General features: G+C 37.1%; 3 protein-coding genes across 4 annotated transcripts; 2 read left to right on the top strand and 1 right to left on the bottom strand.

The window, feature by feature from the left end:
• Nucleotides 1-728: 728 nt before the first annotated feature.
• si:dkey-191g9.7 (GRIN2-like protein) lies at nt 729-6,856 on the top strand. Of its 2 annotated transcripts, none has more exons than XM_052571799.1 (3): nt 729-1,080; nt 2,605-3,132; nt 4,022-6,856. In XM_052571799.1, exon 3 carries the CDS (start codon nt 4,038-4,040, stop codon nt 5,385-5,387), a length of 1,350 nt encoding a protein of 449 aa, XP_052427759.1. In that variant the 5' UTR covers nt 729-1,080; nt 2,605-3,132; nt 4,022-4,037; the 3' UTR covers nt 5,388-6,856. The 2 variants fall into 2 exon arrangements, with proteins under 2 accessions (XP_052427759.1, XP_052427760.1); XM_052571800.1 differs by having other exon boundaries at nt 1,544-3,132.
• Nucleotides 6,857-10,724: 3,868 nt separating this feature from the next.
• On the bottom strand, nt 10,725-13,204 carry mtg1 (mitochondrial ribosome-associated GTPase 1). Its single transcript, XM_052573538.1, has 11 exons — nt 12,938-13,204; nt 12,672-12,736; nt 12,496-12,600; nt 12,274-12,360; nt 12,094-12,150; nt 11,928-12,018; nt 11,783-11,844; nt 11,606-11,702; nt 11,436-11,517; nt 11,211-11,323; nt 10,725-11,097 (listed from the first exon to the last, which is right to left on the bottom strand). The coding sequence occupies exons 1-11, from the start codon at nt 13,038-13,040 to the stop codon at nt 11,000-11,002; spliced, it is 960 nt and encodes a 319-aa protein (XP_052429498.1). The 5' UTR covers nt 13,041-13,204; the 3' UTR covers nt 10,725-10,999.
• A 1,075-nt stretch (nt 13,205-14,279) lies between these two features.
• On the top strand, nt 14,280-18,466 carry elovl6l (ELOVL family member 6, elongation of long chain fatty acids like). The gene is made up of 4 exons (XM_052571797.1): nt 14,280-14,529; nt 14,623-14,754; nt 16,057-16,208; nt 16,492-18,466. The coding sequence occupies exons 1-4, from the start codon at nt 14,435-14,437 to the stop codon at nt 16,917-16,919; spliced, it is 807 nt and encodes a 268-aa protein (XP_052427757.1). The 5' UTR covers nt 14,280-14,434; the 3' UTR covers nt 16,920-18,466.
• Nucleotides 18,467-21,246: the final 2,780 nt, after the last annotated feature.

The following is a 21,246-nucleotide window of genomic DNA, read 5'->3' as shown; positions in this document are numbered from 1 at the left end:
ATAGTTTGAAAAAAATACCATGGAACTCAATGGCTACCAGCAACTGTTTGGTTACTAGCATTCTTCAATATTTATTCTTTTGTGCTCAACAGAAAAAAAGAGAAACTCATACGATTTGAAACAAGGTGAGTAAATTATAACAATGTGGTCACATTTATTGTTGCTCAGTGAATTTTCAAAGGTGAAATCCAGTCATATACTTTTATATTTGAGCTACATTTAAGCCACAACATTATGCTGCGACTACATCTATTAGTTGGTTTGTGTCATTTTAAAATATTACATTCTGATAAATTATATATTTTTTTTTATTTTAAAACCTAACCTAACAGGTAACACTTCAATCCTGCAGTAATAAACCTTTTATAGACATACTTTAGATTGCAACACAAGTATATTCCCGTTTTAAAGAGCTGATACAGGTTTTGATTTTACAGAGCTGGTACCAGGTACTGCTCAACAGGAATTACCAGGTAATTCAAGTGGAGACCAAATATTGATTCTTAACCTCAAAAGTGAGATATGAAGATGCTGATTTATATTCATTGAAAGAAGGCAGCTGGGCTGCTTTTCTATTCTTGTGGTCTTTAGATAAGTGCAGCTGTGACACTGTCCACTTTTTTTTTGCTGTTTCAGAGTCTGATTGAATAAACAGCAGTATAGCTATTATCCTTTGCTTAAATGGTGAACTAATGCATTTAAATTAGTTTGACTTCACAAAACCACTGAACCAGCAGCACATGTCTACAATGCAATGTCTACAATGAAACTTAATCAGTAGGGAGCACTGGCACTGACTCGATTGATCTAAGGGTCAGTGTACTGACACTTTAACATCCAAAGGTGAGAATGTAAATATGCCGGTGTGGGTGTGACTGGAGTTCAGGTAGGTGTGTGAACAGTGAACAGTTACAGATCCCCCGGGGAAGAGACAGGAAACAATAGTGCCCTTTGGAACAGCCATGACTCATGCTTGAAGGACTATCTTTCATAAGAGAAAGTTCAGAGTCCCTTTAAAGGACACCTGAGACAGGCGCAACTCACCCAGGACCACCAAAGCGCTTATCTCAGCTATGCCAGGTCAGTACAAATGATCATGATCAATGTAAATGATTATCAATAGGAGAATATTAAGAGACAGTCCTCATGATATTGATCTGTGTTTTACCACTGGGCCTGATTTCAATTATAAATTCAGTATAATTGTGTAAATTCAGTATAATATACGGTTCAGTATAAATGTGATTTGCCATTTCTGATTATGTTGATACTTAAAAGTGCTACACACCTTCTGTGCATTTACATATATATGGTGTGGGTGTACTTAAGTACAAAGATCAACAATGGAACATTTTATTGTGAAAATTATGGGTCAGGTGTGTTTTAATGTGTTTTCATATGCTTACTATAGAATTCTTGTGCACAAAATATATATTTATATATAAAATAATGATAAAAGTGTATAATCAACTCCCTTTTTAATACATCTGTATTAAATTGTAACCCATTTTGTAAACGTGCTTATTATTTTGACTATTTTTAGGACTATTTCTCTTGAAAAAAACTAAATTTTCTCACACTTAGTCACTGAATGGCTTTCAGCAGTTTCTTTGTTTATTAGACACAGCTACATTACTTAACCTTGTTCCTATCTTTTGCCCTTCATTGCCGGGCCAGCAGTGTTTTCTCAACAATGCAGCTCAGAATGTACTCTCTGAGCATATTGCAGCTTTTTTTTCTGCGTCTTACAGAGCAGAATTTGAAACTCTCTGTACATAAGGTCAGATCACCTATTTTGCCGCAGCACAGCTTGGTTTTGTGATGATGTTCTATAATGAGTTGTCAATAAACCTTCAAAATTGTGTCAGCAGCACAAGCAAAGCCCAATTTCATTTTGACAATTGGACACATCAATAGTAGCCGCATCCATCTTTAACACTCTGACAAAAGGAAGCGTCAACCCTCATTCAAGACTGATGATTGGTGACCGCTGCTTTGTCCCTTGTTCTTTCTCTTGGTCCATTTCTGTACTTAATCTGTGTGCTTATGGCCACACCCTTGTCCAGATGTTGAGTCTCAGGGAATCTCTCCCTCTACACAGATAGACAGACAGATAGATAGATATTTCAGAGAGGGTGCTAAGTTATATTTCCTCTGTTAAATAGAGCACCCAGAAAACAAGTACTAAACTGGTGAATGAACAACTGAAAGAACTGTCTGCCCACAAATGACTCTCAGAGGGATCAGTGTTCATTCACACTTCACTGTTGTGATCCCGTGCTAGTGTGTGTATTGAAAGATGATACATAATATCATGGTATCACAATAAAAGAAGAGTCATCTCATAACCATTGAGAAATGTTGTTTCCATAGCAACAGGGGGAGAATGATGGTTAAGCCAGAGAGACTTCGAGAGGGAGTGGCACTTCTTTATAAAGAAGGATGTGAAAGACAGAAACACATCTCCACTGTGTTTGTGTGTCTGCATGATTCCAACAGACAGTGAGGGCATTTCAAGGCCTTTCGAGGGAGCGAGTAATTTGGCTGTCCATCCATTGATTTCCTTTACATTCATTCAAGTGCTTCCCCTTTATTTTCTGTCAGATGCATGAAGTGGCACCAACGCTGGCAGCTTAACCACCGCTGCACTGCCTCATCTCCATAATCTCCTCCTTCTCTCAGTATCCAATTTCCTTCAGCCCTCCACCACATCTCACGTGTAGTCTTTCCCCACAACACCCACACAAACACAGGCACACACATTCCTTCTTCATTCTCCCTCTCAGACACACACACACACGCACACAGACACACGCGTGCACCCCTCCTGCCTGGGGATTTGAAGATGTGACTGAGGCTGGTTTGTAATCAGATGAAAAACGAGTATAATCCCGAAGCTCCCTCCATCTTTTACACTGCTGGAGTGGGGATGCTGAAGGAGAGGACAAGGGCCAGGATGGGTCACGTGTGACGGAGAGATCTGTGCCGACGGATCCTGCCTTTATAAGGACCTGGACTGACGCTGCACTCTTAGGAGACTGGGATGACCGCAGAGATCACAGAAGAGACAGTGGACGGGTAAAGACGGGGAGAGGACATCAAAGAGAGCTTCATCTGTGACTGGCACACAAGGTAAGCATTTCTTTTGAAAAAATGGTCTGCCATTATTTTTGTTGTGTGTGTGTGGATGGGTTTAGATACACAGTAAAGAGCTCTTACCTTGACAGGTATTTTTGGATTTAATGGAAGAGAGATGCACTTGGGCCTTTAATAAATTAATAACGAGAGGCTGTTTCATCCCACTGTGTCTAACCAGCACATTCCTTTCATGTGTGACATAGAACTTTATATGATTCATGAACGAGACTTTAACTATAAACAAAGATTTTAATATGTACATTTAGAATTCTAATTTAAATATTGAACATGTATTAATATTATTTCCAATGTTTGATGTAGATCTCCTTTTTCTTTCTCTGTTGACAATATATATAATCTAAAACCAAAGCAATGGCTGAAATAATGTGGAAAAACAGCCTTTGACCCAATTTAAGAAAGCTGTACCAAAAGAACCAAAAGGTTTTTCCACAATGTTTATGCTGTTGGCTCTCAGAATAACAACAACACACTGTAACAGATGCATACAGGGACTGTAGGGTGAGAGATCGACTCCTGTGGGATTGAGACCCTTGTTGGTAGATTAAGATTGTTTACCAGACCTTTCTACCCGCCCCCGCCCCTCATCTGCTATAGTTAAAACGAACAGGTAGTTTTGCCACAAAGTCACAGTCAACTATCAGTCATAGAGTTTTAATAGACTGTCTGCTTAATATCTGCTAACATTGCATTTCGTCCTCCAACAGACATTCTACTGGTTATAATTCTGTCAACTTCCTCTACTCACCCTACTAACCTAACTAATAATAATATAATGAGAGTAAATTTACTAATGGTGAAAAGAATTTCTAAAGTGGAAAAATAACCCTAACCCAAACCCTAACCAACACTTTTTTCTATTTAGATCCAGAAGATATCAAATGGCAGAGGCTGGGCAAACTGTGTCACACTGTGGCACAATCCCTTCAGACCCTGTTATCACAGCTGAGTACAGTTCAGCAGAGGTGAAGCCTGAAGATGTACCCCTGAAGAGCTCCAATGAAGCAATATACTTCCCAAAAGACCTCAACGGCAGCCAGATCGATCAACACGATACAAGTGGTCCCTGTATTTCTGAGACCCACGTGTCTGATGGTGTGTGTTTACAGTCAGTGAGCCATCAGAATAAACACACATGTAGGTGTTCACTGACGGTGCACAGGGAACATGTCTTATCTCCTCCCAAGGTCCTACAAGACCACAGTCTCTTATCAATGCAAAGAAGCCACTCAGACAGCTTGCAGATTTTTAAAGAGACCACAGCTTCTCCTCTCTACTGTGAAACAGGTGTTTCTTTTTGCCATGGACGAAACCAGGATGTCTGTGCGCGGTCGTTTCCTTCTTTAGTGTGTAAACAGGCCATGCCGCTTCAGCAGAACAATACTATGACCACGTCCACTAGAGCAGGAAGTAGCAGGTCGGGCAGCCCAACTCAACCAGCCAAACATGGCTTCATTCACATCTGTGAAGTCATTCCAGAAGCCACCTGCCCCATATTCAAAGAATCTGTTTGTTGTAAGTCACACTTCCACCATGGAGCCATCGAGGACACTTTTGCGGCATACTGCCACCCGCAACCAATTCCTGCCCCGGCCCAGCTGCTTCCACACTTGATAGGAATGGAGAAGTACAAGGGCCAAGTATCAGCAGGCAACCTGCTCGCTCTTCCCCGGCTTATCTCTTCTGTCAGCGAGACTGGACTGGACGGTAAGCGACTCCTCTGCTGCTGCAATCCGGACTGCTCTTGGCCTGCTCCGTTGGGGCCAGCTGGCGCCCGACAGCAGATGGATGAAACGTCCAAGAGGGAAGCAGGGACCATGACCACAGAAAAAGAGCTGAGAGATGTGGGAGTGCAAGTAGGTCAGGACTCTGAGGAACAGCCCCAGCACGTGTTCCCAGAAGTTTGCCTGGTTGAGGAGAAGACGAATGCGCATGGCAAAGAGGCATCAAAGAGTCAAAAGTCTCCTGTGAAAGAGGTGAAATGGGATGCGGAGGGCATGACCTGGGAGGTATATGGAGCCTCGGTCGATCCTGAGGAACTCGGCCTTGCAATTCAGAAACATCTAGAGGTACAGATCAAAGAAACGAAGGGAATAGCAGCAAAGCTCTCGCACCAGAACACGGACACATCCCAGCACAGCTCAGGATTGACCCAGAGGAGAAAAAAGAGGTTGTTGGGGTTTCTGCACTACCCGGGCTGTTGTACTCGCACCACCGGTGCAGTGGACTAAAGGACACCAAATAGACAATTTAAAGGGGTCATAAAATGCTACATGCACTTTTACAGGTTGTTTGAACTAAAATGTGAGTTTGCAGTGTTTTTTTTTTGTTTTTTTTTGCTTAAATCATTTCCCCTTTCTCAAATCGAGTCTTTGTCACATCACAAAAACAAGCCCCTCCCACGATAGTTTGATTGACAGTGGTGTTTCAGCACAGACTGGACTGGTGTCTTACCTCAGACCCGCCCAGAGTGAGCTGTCATCAGTCCTCCATTGTTTCACCGCTGGAGCAGATGTAGACAAGAATGACTCCTAAGAAACTGAGGTGTTCTGTTGTTGGATGTAATAATGGACATAGCAGTCGTCATTTACGCAGTGGATTTTGTTTGTTTCTGAAGGGAACGTGCCCTGATCTGCCCAAATGCATCTATGTTGGTGTGAATCAGTCGTTATCCAGCTTTATCTAAAGAAGAAGTGAGTGTAAGGTTTTTACTGAATCTTTGCAAAACACCTTTCCTAATAATGTGCTAGTTAGCAAGGTTCAGAATGAATGCACGGCTAATCTAAACAGTCCCTCAGAGAGCCACTCAGAAGAGAGGGGTGGGGTCAGCAGAGCTTATTTGCATTTAAAGAAAAATGCTACAAACCTGCTGCTGTGAAAAGAGCTGTTTTTGATTACGACTAAGTTCCTGCCTTGCATTATTCTATGTGGAAACGAAAAACGTTTCTTGTGCACGTTTTTCAGCACTGTGAAAGCACTTGTGATGGATGTAAGAGAATACAGTAACTGTGGCGCTATCTGCTGGTCAAAGCACGATAGTAAAACAGAGGGTATAAAATCATGTGTAAATTCTTTTAAAAGTAAAACTATTTACATGACACTACGTTTCAAAAGGTTAGGGCTTTCCGAACTTATTTCAATATGTGATTTGGTGCTCAATAAATATTTCTTATAAATATCTATGTTTAGAAAAAGGGTTGTACTGTTTTGTCAGGCTTCCTTTATGAATAGAAATGAATAGAATATTTTGTAATATTAAATGTCTTTACTGTTGCTTTTGACATCCTGACTAAATAAAAGCATACATATATGACCTCAAACTTTTTAAATAGTAGTGTATATAAATTTTTAATAATAATATAATAAAATACAAATAGTGAGATATTAGATGTAGCAGGTGAGCTAATTATTTTAGTCATTTGTCAATACATTTACAAAAATATACATATATTTTTAAATAACATAATTTCCAATCAATTTCACATTTAATGAGAAAATTAGCTCTGGGTTTACTACAGCATGACAGCAGGTTATTGGGAAGATGGATTAACTGTATTCAGAGTAACACATTTTCACACTTGGAAGTTGAATGTGGCTTGTTCAGTTATTTGTTAAAGCAAATGAAATGTCTCATCCGAGGATTGTTACCATCTTTGTAATCTGTAACCAATAAAAGCAATATGGCACTTAATTGACAACACTATTTGTGTTTTGATGTTTTTGTCACCAAATCACGAGCATGAAGGCTATCTGTATTGCTTTATATTAACTACAACATGGCTTTCCTTAGTACCACAATTTGGACAATGTTTGTGATTATCGATACAGCTATGCCTAAAAAAACAACTGTACCATCCATTACTCTATATGTTTGTGCTCTCATAACCCATGTTCATGATCAGCAATACATTAATTTACAGGAAAAATGACTTCACTTTTAAAGCATGCAGGATCACATGAACATTTACAAAACAAGATTAAAAGATGGATTTGGATCGAGCATAAAATATTCACAGACACCCAAACCTACTTGTGTTCAAGGCTACCTGGTCTGGGACACGTTCTAGACTCCCGACTGAGACAATTCCTAGACATACATATCCATACATTAATAAACATTCAATTCAGTGCCACAGTTACATTTGCTCACGTGCATAGACTGGATTTCCATATTTTGTGTCTTCAAGCATTTATAACTTAGGCTTTATTTTAAAAAGCCTTTAAACAATATAATATTCATCTAAATGCAATTAGCTGCTGTTCTTAACGTTGCAGATAGGCTACTTTATTACTACAGCAGCAAACCTGATGACTACACCTGCCATGTTTTAATTCATCTCCAGCAGCAGCACACACTACGAGCAGTGCTGCCTTACATAACGCATGCATTTTATTTGATCTCACACATGATAGTGAGATATCGTGGGATATTCTGTGGACACGGGCACAATCGGAGGTAAGTAGCTACTTCGATATGGCTATATGAATTTGAAAATGCATAATGACGGGTTGTTGCAGTAGCATCCATAAACCCACTAATACACATATGGGCACAGTCGCGAGACTCCACAGAAACGCCTTGTGTTTGTGCGAACGTCAGTCGACGTCGCGTGAATACCGTCCTTTTATTAGATATGTCTATTCTCCTAGAGGCTGCAAATGACAATAATGTGTTGAATCTACGTGTTCAGAAAAAAATAATAAAAAAAATAAATAAAATGAATTATTGATATCGTGACCATTTTGAATGTATGACCAGGCAAACGCTGTGTAAATCGTATTTTTCTCCTCATATGTTGTATTAAGCGTCTCTTGTATAGCCTATTCAAAATAACACAAGATTAAGGAAATATAGTCTTCTGAGCTCTCTGGTAGATATTGTGAGCCGTAAATGGCTGTATTTCTAGTGACCTAGTTGGAGAATAGCCTGATTTACCATTCCATCGCTTCATTAAACACACGACAGTAAATAGGACATTTGAAAGCATGATTAAAACTAAACCAGTTCAGTCTCTTTGTTAAAAATATGAGCTCATCAGTCATCATCAGTATGTTTTTCTCTGGTGTCTGTTAGTATTTTATATATACACATGGAGACCCACAAAACCTGAACACACATAACAAAAAAAAACAAACAAAAAAAAAACAATCTTTGTTAAACACTTACCCTATACTTTGCATTGCTTTGACACTTAAAGTAGCCTAATTTGTGTCAAATGTCGATTCGTTAATGGATGTCATTATATTAAAATTTTTAATATATATATATATATATATATATATATATATATATATATATATATATATATAATCAATATTGTAGGCCTATTATTTAATGTATTATTTTACCAAATGCTCTGACATTTAAATATAAAAACGAGGTTACCCACACAAAATACTAAATGGTAAAACACGACAAATAATTCGATATGAATGAATAACTACATTAAAAATGGCATGTAAAACAAATAACTATTAACACAAATTAGAAAGTAAATTTTAAATAAAGTATAAAATAAATGTGATACATTGTGTAAACAAATCTGGTAATAGCCAGATAATAATAATTTTTATTATTATTATTATTTGTGTGTGTGTGTAGCATTATAAATATATTTTTAATTTCCTACTGTAAATATATCAAAACTTAATTTTTGATTAGTAGTATGCCTTGCGAAGAACTTCATTTGGACAACTTTAAAGGCGATTTTCTCAATAATAATTTTTTTTGCAACCATAGATTTTCAAATAGTTGTAATTCAGGCAACTTAAGGTTTTGTGGTCCAGGGTCACAAATAAGTACCATTCTTTACACTGCAACATTACCCTCAAGTTTAGAGGTGTAAAGAGTCACATGAACTATGGACCAGTTCCACAAGTATGACAAACAACAAAGTCTCCAAATACTTTTTGGGAGTTTAATTATTTTTTTTTATCTTACACAGTTCCAAAACATTTAAATGCCCCATGACTTATTTTGCTTTTTTTTTATTTTTGATTATTGGATAAGGTTTAAAAAAAAAAAAAATCAATGCAGTGGGAACAATGGTTGTTTGAAAAAATTACATGTTTTTGAAGGGATGAATTAAAATGTCTTATGTTTGGCCCATTTTAAATCATTTGTAGTCATTTTGAGGCCCCCTAGTGGATCCCAGACCTCCAGTTGAAAACCCCTGATAATGAAGTGCCATTCGTCCATTTCTACGTGTGACTTAAAGTCTCCAATTACAAGTAGGAGCCACTGTAATATTGGGTAAAATAAGTAGATACAAAGAAGTTCAGCAGAGCTTTTACATCCAGTATATTCTGAGGGTTTATCTCTTCTGAAACATCTCCATGCTTTCAGGGTGATTCAGAATGAACAGGGCTGTTGCCACCTGCTGGATATTTCTCTTGCTCTCAGCATTCCTGTGCGATCAGGTGATATCCAAAGGTGGCAGGGGAGGTGCCAGGGGTTCAGCGCGGGGCAGCGCCCGAGGAGGCCGGACGTCCCGCACCCGAGGCTCTCCCGCTGTGAGGGTGGCAGGGGCAGCGGCGGCCGGGGCTGTGGTGGCGCTGGGAGCCGGAGGATGGTACGCCTCGGCCCAGCGTCGACCGGATGACAGCTCAGAGCACGGAGACGATTACTACAGTAACAGAACAGACTGGGAGCTTTACCTCGCCAGGACATCAAATGCAATCGTGCACGACTCCACTACCACTAGATTTTCTGCTTTGCTCTTACCAATAAACTTTGTGATGTACTTTGCCCCTTGAGGCAGTTTAAGACACTTTGGCACAGCTTAATAAGCTGCTTATGTATGTTACTGTGCAACACCGATGTTTAATAATCTGTAGTGACGAAAGAAAGATTTAAAACTTTAATTTAGTTTAGTAGACATATAGCATCTGAAAGTTTAGTTTGCTTCCACAGAAGCATTAGTATCTATACAACTCTAGGCTACTTAAATTATGCTGGTTGCATCATGTACTGGACGGCAAAAATACTGTGTTAACGTTGTGCTGCTGCACTGTTGGTGAAACTCCACTGTTCTTGAGATTGCCGTGAACCTTTGTCTGTTTAATAATATTTATGTTCACATTTAACTAATAACTGTATGTAGATTGAAGAGGTATGCTGTACCTACAAGATAAAGAAAACTGTACCTGTACTTCCATTGCTTCAGGAGTGAAAACATCCTCTTTTTAAATGGTTTATAAATAATTTGATGGATTTAAACAATTTTGTATTTCTAGTAGAGATTTTTGATAACCCACAAAAAATGTGAATGCAGTATGTATTAAGTGTACAAGTGTTTAATAACGCAAAGAAATTTAAGATGTTTATATATATACAGCACAAGCTCACTTTGCCAGCTGTTGTTAGATAGATATATTTAACAAATTATAATTTTAAACATCAAAGCAATTACATGTCAAATATTTCATTTAAATTAATATATTAATTTAGGAAAAAAACAGATGATGTAGTTTTGTGAAAGTAGATAATCAAATTGTAATGAGTACTTTTATGCTGTCATTTCAATGTTAGGTTGAAATATTTGGTTTTCACATACAAGATACCAATGTTGTTAAATAAAATAAAAAAAATCAATATTTTATTGTATCTATGATTGCAGTAGAGAGAAAATAAAATACAATTCAATGCACCTTCTCTGATAAGTACACAATAAAAATAAGACATGCATCAAGCACGCTGGTCACCACCTTTTAATTAAAACATTAAAATGAATGACTGCCTCTTTCATGTGCTCGGTGTCCAGTCTTGGACATGCATACATACAGTAATGTCAAGCTTTTTTTTTTTTTTTGCAATAAATGCAAATCAGCTTTTTAAACACTATTAATCAAGCATAACTTTCCCAAGTTCTCCTTTGCGAAAGGCTCTGATGAAATCGTAGGCTGCTGCACTGTAGTCTGGTAACTGGACAGTGATGTTACCTGAACAGGTGATGTGTTATTGGTTAAATATGGTCAATGATTTATCAGTCAGAAAAGCGAGGCTGATTTGTGTGAAATCACTCAAATGAAATGGCTTGAATGAATGAACTCACCAACTCCAGTGATGGCCTTCACACGCTTGGTCTTGCCGAGTTTCACCGCTATACACTTCAACACATGCTGAATATCATCGCTAGGCTCTTCAAGATTGTACTTTTCAACATAACTACATTAGAAATGGTCACAACATGACTGATTATTCCACTGTACATTCAGCTTTATAAAACACTTACAAAAAAAATCACTGCTTAATGCTTGTAGATTGTCGGAAAAATTACCTAAATCTTTCCAGTCTGTTCAGTGAAAAAAGCAGATAATCTGCAATGACATCCTCACCGACTAAATGGTCCAAAATGGTACCTGTTTGTAGAGGAGACACCTTTATTACCTTACAACAAAAACCAACAACTATACATGAAGATTATTTCCTAGAGATTTGTGGACTTACCACATAAAGCAAGTTTCATTCCCGTCTCTATGTTCTCTATTCTAGGTGGCAGGACCCCTGGGGTGTCCAGTAAGTGAATTATGGGTCTCTCACAAACCTAGTAAAACGAAATTTCATCTAAAGCTATGTTTGAACAAATCAATCAAACTGAATCCACCAAATGATTAGAATTAATACCTGAATTTTTGTAAGGACAGCTTTTGTAATTCCTGGTTCACCTCCTACTTTAGAAGCTTTGCCTGACAGCAAGAAGAACATCTAACATTTAGGCTTTATGTTTGTGTGTTAAAATCAAAGGACTGAAAGACGCAAAAGTAAATACCTTTTTTTAAATATGTTCTTCTTACAGCATTAATCAGTGATGATTTCCCCACATTTGGCACACCAATGACCATCAGGCAGTAACTTCTGTCCTACACAAATGAATAAAGAAGTCAGAAAACAAACTTTAGAGCGATATATAAGCTACCGGAATAATTGAAACTTACCTCTTCTCTATGAAAACGTGAGCCACTTTCTATCAACTCCGTCACAAGAGGAACAATCTGGAACATCAGACATTGAAAAACAGAATGTTTACAATTATAACGTGCCAGTTCTCCCAGTCTTTCATTTAGAAATAGAGCTTTTATTTAGAAATATCTGATGTAACGTCTCACACTGCTCACCCCTTTAACATTCTCATCTCGTTGTCTTAAACAGTCTGTAAATAAAACATTCCTCACACCTTCTCTGTCAAGCTGCTTCAGAATACTCTAGAGCAAAGAAATAAAATCTGTTACGTCCTGTTTTTATCAGCACATCATTTAAGTACTTTCCTTTTTTTTTCTTTTCATTTACGAAGAAAATTTTAATTTAAAGCAATAATGAAGTGCATAAGATTATAAGACCTGCTTTTTTGATGTGTCTGCCAGATCCATCTTGTTCAGTATGAGTATGTGTGGCCGGACATCAAGACTCTCTTGAAATGAGGGATTTCTTCCAGAAAAGGGTATGTTGGCCAGTTAAAGAAAAATACTGTGGTTTAATCAATCGAAACGTCCATTCTCTGCAATCAAAAGGATATTCTAGCATCATGGATCTCTAAAATGCAATCGACCTTCCTTAGATTGGCTTTCATCTGCTTGAGTCCTAAAAAATGACAAGATCACAATGGTGAGCATATTTCTGTATGACAATATTAAATATTAAAATAAAAAATGATTCAGGTGAAAATAGATTTAGACACCTACAGTACATGTTTAGATCGGCGCAAATTAGAAAAACAACGAAAGAATGCTGAATGATTGAAACACACTCAAAGATTTGGTGGTTTTAATATTTGTCACGCACCTTTGGCCATATGTCCGGGGAACCAATGCGCCACCTCTCGCTCACCAAAGTCAAACACTTTCCTAAACTTAGCAGCATTGAGTAAAGAATGATAAAGCCTCATCGTAGCTGCTCGGTCGGACTGAATACAGATCGATACTTCCTAACAAAATAATCTGAACAGAGACTTCCTAATCTAAGGTTTAAAAACAGTCTAGCACCTATCACTCTTCTACAGACGCCATACTTCTTCTGTGCTGTGACTGTACAAGGAAGAAACCCAATCATCGCCACCTGCAGGAGCGGAAGGGAAACTAGCGCCAGCCAAGTGACCAAAACCTGTTATACCAGTATTGCAAATATAATATTTGCAAGAGCTCCATAACAATTCAGTGTTATTATTAACGTTTTTTGTCATTTTTATTTCTTGAGATTAAAATATATAAAAGAGGAATGATGAATTAGCCTAAACCACTGGCTAAATTAAACGTAGGCCTATAGCCTACTGAAAGGCTAATTCTGTAATTTCTCTAATTACGCTGATAATGTAATTTTCCACAGAGCAAGTCTTGTAGTGTAAATCTGATTCCCAATTACCATTTATTTGGGATCTCTTGAGTGACAGGTGACCTCACGTGCAAGGACTTGAAAAAAGAAACAAAGATTTGGTACAGTGTATTTTCTCCATATAGCTAGTCTATTATATTAAATTGTCATATTTAGGAATTAGGGAAAATAATTTCAGATTACTAGAATTTGAACGGGAAAGGCAGATTTAGAGTAGGCCTACAGCCTTTAGCCTATAGTATAGCCCACTGTAGCCCACAATTCAAAGTCCAAAAGCAAAAAAGAAATTCAAATCACACAACTTTTTGCAAACAATAAAAAAAGATATCGTTAATTTGTCCTTTTTTAATTTTTTTTGGTAGGCATATTTTTTCATATGCCTACCAAGGCAATAATAATACATTTATTAAAACCAAGTTAAAATATTATAATAATAAATTAATATATTAAATGATCATTGTATTTTAGGTTATGAATTGCATTATAAATCAGGAATTATACATTTATTTTTAAAGTCATGAAAACTATAACTAAGAATGTTCTTTCATTATGGCGATGGTGTCATTGTTTGCATACTGAATTGTAGGTCTTTATCACGGCTCTGGGTTAAAAAACGAAAAACACTGCACTGTATTTTCGTATACAACTGATGAAACCGCCATTTTAACATATATAACGACCGCTTTTTCGTCTGCATCGCGAAAAAATAAAACTGGTATTTCATTCAGGAGGAAACTAGTTTTTGAGAGTCACTCCCTTAACTTCCCTATAAACTCCTCCCTGATTTACATACGACAGGTGTGTGTGCACAGGTGTGTGTTTGAGGTTGACTAGTTAACTGCTGGCCGTCTTGCCGAGCGCACAGTAACCAGAACGGACAGCGACTTTGTGTTTTTTTTTTTACTAAATCATCTTTACTTTTATATCGCAGTTTATTGTAGGTGATTAAAAATGAATGTGACGGAGTTTCAGCTGCCTCTGACTGAATATGATTTCGAGCGTCAATTTGATGAGAGGTTTGCTATTGAATGGATGCAGGACAACTGGTGAGAATTAACTGTATGATTGAATTGGGAATTTCGTGCTTGGAAGTCCAGCATAAAAATAATGTTTCTGGTGTGATATTTTGCCTCTTTCAGGAAAAAGTCGTTTTTGTTTGGTGCTGTGTATGTAGTGCTCGTGTTTGGTGGTCAGCACTTCATGAAGGAAAGACAAAAACTTGATCTACGAAGAGTGTTACTGCTGTGGTCCCTCAGTTTGGCCATCTTTAGGTAAGTAAAAACTAGTGTTTGGTTAATAGTGCATCAGACTCAAGCCCCTTCACCCGCTTCTTTTATTTGTGTACGCAAGCATTTACAATCTAAAACTGGGACATTCCGTAGACTTCTTTTGTGTTTCTATATAGTTAAATATTATGACCTAACCCTGACAGAAAACTGAATTTATTACCGTTGCAATCTAAAGATGCTCACAAAAGGAGGTTTTGTCAGATTTAGTCCACTTCTGGATACAAATATGTCCCTTAGATATGGTTATCTATAATGGTTATTAGTTAGTTAAAACGAAAATTTTTATTACTTAAAGTAAAAGTGAATTCAAGTAAAATATATAAAAACATTAAACTTGATTCTTTTTTCCTTTTTTATGTACTACAATAACTAAATAAAAATTAATAAGAACTAAAGACATTTAAAAACAATTACTAAAGCTTTGACAAATTTTAATTAAAGGTGGGAAAATCCAAATATTAAAAACTATCTCTATACTAATATGGCACACACGCACACCGTTTTCTTAGGACTACTCATTGATCTGGACTTTTGATATTTAAAATGAAACCGCGTACTTTGTCTCTTATTTTAGTGAGACTGACTGTGTTTCATTTGCCAGACAGCGACAATACTCAAAAAATGAAAACAAGTTGATGATCAAAGTGGTGCATTGAAGTCTTAAATCTCAAAATGCTCCGTTGCATCTTGTGGTATCATGGAGGTTCCACACCACCTTGCAGTTCTACTTTGCTGTTGGATATATTAGGTTACATAACATATGGTTGCACCAAAAAGAAAACAATATCTATTGTTAACTGCAAAAATGCTGTTTGAAACATGAGCGTGCCAAAATGCATGCCAATGAGACGTTTGTGAGATTTACCACTTCATGTGGTTTTTAAATCTTCAGCGGTTATCGTTTCAAGTTGGGTTCGGTTTCATTCGGGTGGGGGAAGGTGTCTTAGTCCCATCTCAAAAGAGGACAGAGATGACCGCAAGCACAATGTGTTTGCATGCTTGAGAAAAGAACAATAGAAAACTGTGATTGGATGGCAGCAGTGACCTCTGCTCACATGTTCTTTAGATCTCCCACAGCAACTGGACTTTCACCACTTAATGAATGTTTTGATATTGATTTGTTTAACATAGAAACTGCCTGCTACCATAGCAAAGTTTCTGTCTTTTTTTTTTCTTTCCTTTCTCCCCCGTCCCAGAGTTCACTAGAGGTCTGAACTGTTTATCATGAATACCGTGGTTTTACAGACTATATTTCACATTCAAATCTTGCTTCCTCTCTTTCAGTATCATTGGAGCGGTGAGAACTGGGTGCTTCATGTTGTACATTCTCAGAACCAATGGTTTTAAACAGTCTGTTTGTGACCAGAGCTTCTACTACGGGCCGATAAGCAAGTTCTGGGCTTGTGCGTTTGTGCTGAGCAAGGCCCCCGAGCTAGGTGAGCCTTTTCTTATTCAATTATTTTGGGATAAATTACCAAAAATGACCATTCTGTCATCTTTTACTCCCTCTCATGTTGTTCCAAACCTGTATGTGACATACTTTTGTGGAACGGAAAAGAAGATGCTTTGAATGTTATATTGAAAGTCAGTGGGTTTCAAAGCAACATTGGACCTCACTGTCCAAAGCTTTTGCTGACTAAATTTTAATTTTCATTGCATTCTGTGCCAAATATTTTTTATACATTTGAACCCTTTTTACACACACCCTCATTTTTTCAGGGGACACCATGTTTATCGTCTTGCGCAAGCAGCGGCTGATCTTCCTGCATTGGTATCATCACATTACCGTGCTGGTGTACTCCTGGTATTCCTACAAAGACCAGGTCGCCGGTGGTGGCTGGTTCATGACCATGAATTACATCGTGCACGCGCTCATGTACAGCTACTACACGGCTCGAGCTGCTGGACTCCGTGTGCCGAAACCCTGTGCCATCATCATCACTTCCTCCCAGATTGCTCAGATGGCCATGGGCCTGGCAGTAAGTGCGCTAGTCTACCAATGGATGCAGGATGGAGATTGCCCTTCTTACATAGATAACATAGTGTGGGCGTCACTCATGTATCTCAGCTATCTGTTCCTCTTCTCCTCTTTCTTTTATCAGTCCTACGTGAAGGGTTCAAAACCCACAAGCATCAAAACTGACTGATATGCCGCCCTGAGGTTTAAATGAGATCATATTTCTGATGGTTTACCTTGTTAAAATGCATATTTATTTAATGTTTTAAAGCAAGGTGAACAATGAAGATGTGTATATTTTCAAACAACAGTTTGTAACGGACTGTAAAAGCTATATTTGAAAAGAACAATAGAGTAGGGCAGTTATTTGTAAATTATTTTCTAGTTGGTAGTAGCCGAGCAAGCGCATCAAATACAACTCTTGATTTTGCTGTTGATAACTTAAATGCTTTTAAAGAACAACATTTCTGGAGGGTGATTTGAATCGGTCTTATTGGCCACAGTTTCTAATATACAAAAGTCCATGTTTGTTTACTCTCTGCAGGCTTGATAACATGGCCCGAACCCAGCTGAAACGTGTGGTGTGTGTTGTAGTGAGAGCCAAGATCCTTGTAATCTATGCTCATAGTAAAAGAACAAGTGAGCAGTTTGTCAAAAGCTTTCTAATCTAAATGTACAACTCGACGCGTTTTAATTTGGCCACCCATTCTGTACATGCTCTTCTGGGTGTGTTTTTATTGCTGCATAATAGTTCAGTGTTTCCACCTCATGATGTCACAGAAACTTGAATTATCTGTGCTGACTGGTTGGACAGGTTCCCCGACATTTAAATGGGCCATTTTTGGCTGGAATTCTCTAGAAGGATGACACCCATGCTCTCGCTCTCATTCTGTGCATGTTTCTGTCATGAGTTCACTGCAGCTCTCATGCACCGAAGTTACATCATATAAAACCAGCTGAGGAACGACTGATATTCTCTCATTCACCTTTGAATAACACATGGGTAGAGTTGGATTGAAATGGTTCATACCTGGTTTTATGGTTGGACTGTGTACTGGATTGGTGCTTAGCAGAACAGTTAACCTTTAACTTTCCCTATATTAGTTAATTTAGTCATTAGTTAAATGTATAGTTGTATTTATATATTTTATATCACACAGTCACATTTGGGACATAATTCATTTTTATGGTTGTGGGGATTTTTCTTTTTCCACTGAAATGACTATGATAAGGTTCCCATCTTGATCTTTTAAAGAACGTTGTATTAGCCTATGTGATCGTAGAGAAGAATCCATTGAGAATATTCAGTGGAATTATGCGCTTTAACTTGGTCTCATCTGAAATGTTGCTGCTACCGTCCAAGAATTTTGTTGTTGTCTCTCCTATCTGTTCCTGTTCATGATTATGAGATTAAGAGACTTTGTCTACCTTTTGTGTAGTTCAGTTTAAAGGAGATTTTGATTTAAGAGATTTTATGACTTCGTCTTAATATGTTGACGGTTGAAGCCAAATAATTGCTTTGTTGCATTAAGAGCAAAGTCTGATGTTGTTGTAGCTTACATTACAAGGCACAGTATACAACTTCTGTATTTTAAAAATGAAGAATGTAATGTTGTTTATAAAGGTGCCGAATGTAAATATTTATCTTTTCTACCTGAACACCTGTACAAGTTCTTAGCTGATATGAAGAAATTGTGTATTTATTTTTGTCATTAAATAAAACCATTTCTATACTTATTTTGTGTGTGTGTGTATCACTCTGAATTGTTTTTATCAGCTAATCTGACATATTTCACGCATTAACACATGCATACTTTTGTTGTTAACAGGGAGCACTGTGATTAGATGTAAACCTAGATGCAGGTTGGTATCATTTTCATTCATTTTTTTTTCATATGGGCCAGTAGAAGAAAGAGCTCCTAGTTGAATATGACTCTGGAAGTCTCTTCAGAAATTATTTCTTTATCACATTCTTTAGTCTCTAAGGTTTTAATATAACTTGTTACAAAATGACTTGTGGCAAAAACACTCTCTGGAAATGGAAGTAAGCCGGATCCCATTTTTCCACTGACAGACAAAAAAATGTGGTTTGAGACTAAACAGCCGTACATTGACCCCTGTATTCATCATGACTAGCATGTCAGTAACTTGCCATAGGTGACACTTCTCATTGCCCCGCTGGAATTATAGGTTAAGTGACTTGCTCAAGGGTACAGCAGCAGAGATGCTGTCAAATCTGAACTCTTTAGAGCCTGGTTCGTCATTTTGTAGACTAACTGGTTCACTTGACAGAAACCCCAGGATTTAATTGATTTTGGATTATTGCAGAAAATAAGCTTTGCGATTAAACCAAAGTTTATGATCCTTGCATGTTTTGTTCATTATGACAATATACACAAACTAAAACCTCTTTTGGCGCAATCAGAACTCTTATGAAAATTGACCATGGTTTTACTACAGATAAAACAAAAAAAAACATGGTTACTATAGCTAAAATATAGTAAAACTGTTTATACAAATGGTAATCAATATGCCAAAAAAACCATGCCCTGCTAAAAAAAAAAAACAATAGACAAAATTTGGAATAGTTGGTTATAATGGGACTTAAGGTCTAGGGGCCTACTACAATTTTACTATAATAAAAACATGGTTAATTTTCATAAGGGAAGTAAAAAGCTAAACATAGCTATAAATGACTTCACCGTTACCACAATTATAAAAGCTTCTAATGCCCAAGTATCATTGATGTAGCTATTTTATGTCATAGACTAAAACATGAATATATCTTGAGCTTGGTTTTTTTTTTTTTTTTATTGTTTTTTTTTTTTAACCACAGACCTTATTTCAGGCATTTACTCAAAAACCTTTATTAAGCCCATTGACTTATTTCCAAGTTTTGGACTACAAAAACACGAAATCCCTGCAGTACTCTGGACTCAATGTACATGTTTACTTGAGTTATTTAGGCTATTAAGTTACATCAGAGTTATTTTATTTTAATTTTTCGAGAGACATCCAGCTTCTACAGGAAAAAATTCAGCAATTATTGTATTCAATAAAAATCAACTGTTATAAAATGCAGTGAAAATGCCATCTGTAGTGTCTGAATGCGTTTGACTTTGGATCTCCGTGTCAGTGAAAAATCATGCCTCAGTATTATAATGCTATTAAAGCTCAATGCTGCCACCTACTGTTCTACTTATAGAACAGCTAGATCAGAGAGTTTATATGAGAACAAAAAGGTACATTTCAAATATGGAAATATATTTGCTTATGCACATATATTAAAATAAAGGTTCCAAAAGAGTTTTAGCAGCAATGCCACAGAAAAACTACTCTGGGCACCTTTTGAGGAAAAGTACTTAAAATAACCATTTTTTTCCACGATTTATTTTCCCATTTTTTTGTTTTTTGTTTGTTTTCGTTTTTATAATTATTTTATTCACTATAAATAACCTTTTGTACAATGGAAGGATTCCATGACTGTTACAGGTTCTAGATGCCAAGTAAAAACCTTTAAACAGAGTAGTGGGTACAAAAGTAAAGTTGCCATGTAATTGTATACAAAACAAATAAACGACAACTCTAAGATTTGCACATTTATCTTAAAATAACAACAGTTGATTGGATTTAGACCACAGCAGAATGCAGTATCAGCTAAGAGGGTGTGTTTGATTAATGGGGGGATATAATGCTGCTTTTTGTTTTCTGATAAAGAAAAAAACCCCACAACAACTGCAATGAATTTCATAGGTGATATACATTCAATGCAGTCTTGCCAAAACCTTTGTGATCTTGCATCTTTTACATTCAGTAACCATTATAAAATGATCTAAGAATGCAAAAGATAAAGATAAGATGGACTTCACTTACATTGGTAGCTAACCAAATGCCATAATGTGTTGATAAATATATTTATCTTATTTATCAGATATGGACTTTACATATTGATTCATTCTGGTAAACCATCGAAATGAACTAGTCATCTATTATATTTCATTTGGGACTGAAAGGTCCCTTTGTGATTGTATGGGTTCAGTTTGCTTTAGCCTGGCTTAATTCAACAGCAACAGCACATCTAAACAGCTCATCTGCATTGACAAGCTTGGCAGACACCTTGACTTTGAGATGACTGTTATCCCCTCCGGATCCTCTGGAGCAGAGAGAGAGTGTGACAATACTCACACGTGCTAACTGTCCTATTAATCATCCCACAGATCGCACTCTTGTTCCCCTTGGCCTCCAAACATGTTACTTTTATGTTCCTTCTGAAAAGAGGTCACATGACACAAAGAGATATCCATGCACAGGCTTCTGCTTGAACTTATGTTAAGCATGTTGTTAATGTCTTTATTAGTTAATATTTTCTCGAGTCTATTGTTTTTTTTAGATTACAATGCTTGAATGCATCCATTCACACACTTTTCCAATAAGTGTAATTCTACACAATGTTTGATTAACATACCAATGCCAAAACAATGTTTCTGTAGTAGCGTACAGTCTGTTTTAGCCTTTTA

The sequence above is a fragment of the Carassius gibelio genome, chromosome B13, assembly GCF_023724105.1.
Source record: "Carassius gibelio isolate Cgi1373 ecotype wild population from Czech Republic chromosome B13, carGib1.2-hapl.c, whole genome shotgun sequence".
Lineage (NCBI taxonomy): Eukaryota > Metazoa > Chordata > Actinopteri > Cypriniformes > Cyprinidae > Carassius > Carassius gibelio.
This window is presented reverse-complemented; position numbering and strand designations above follow the sequence as displayed.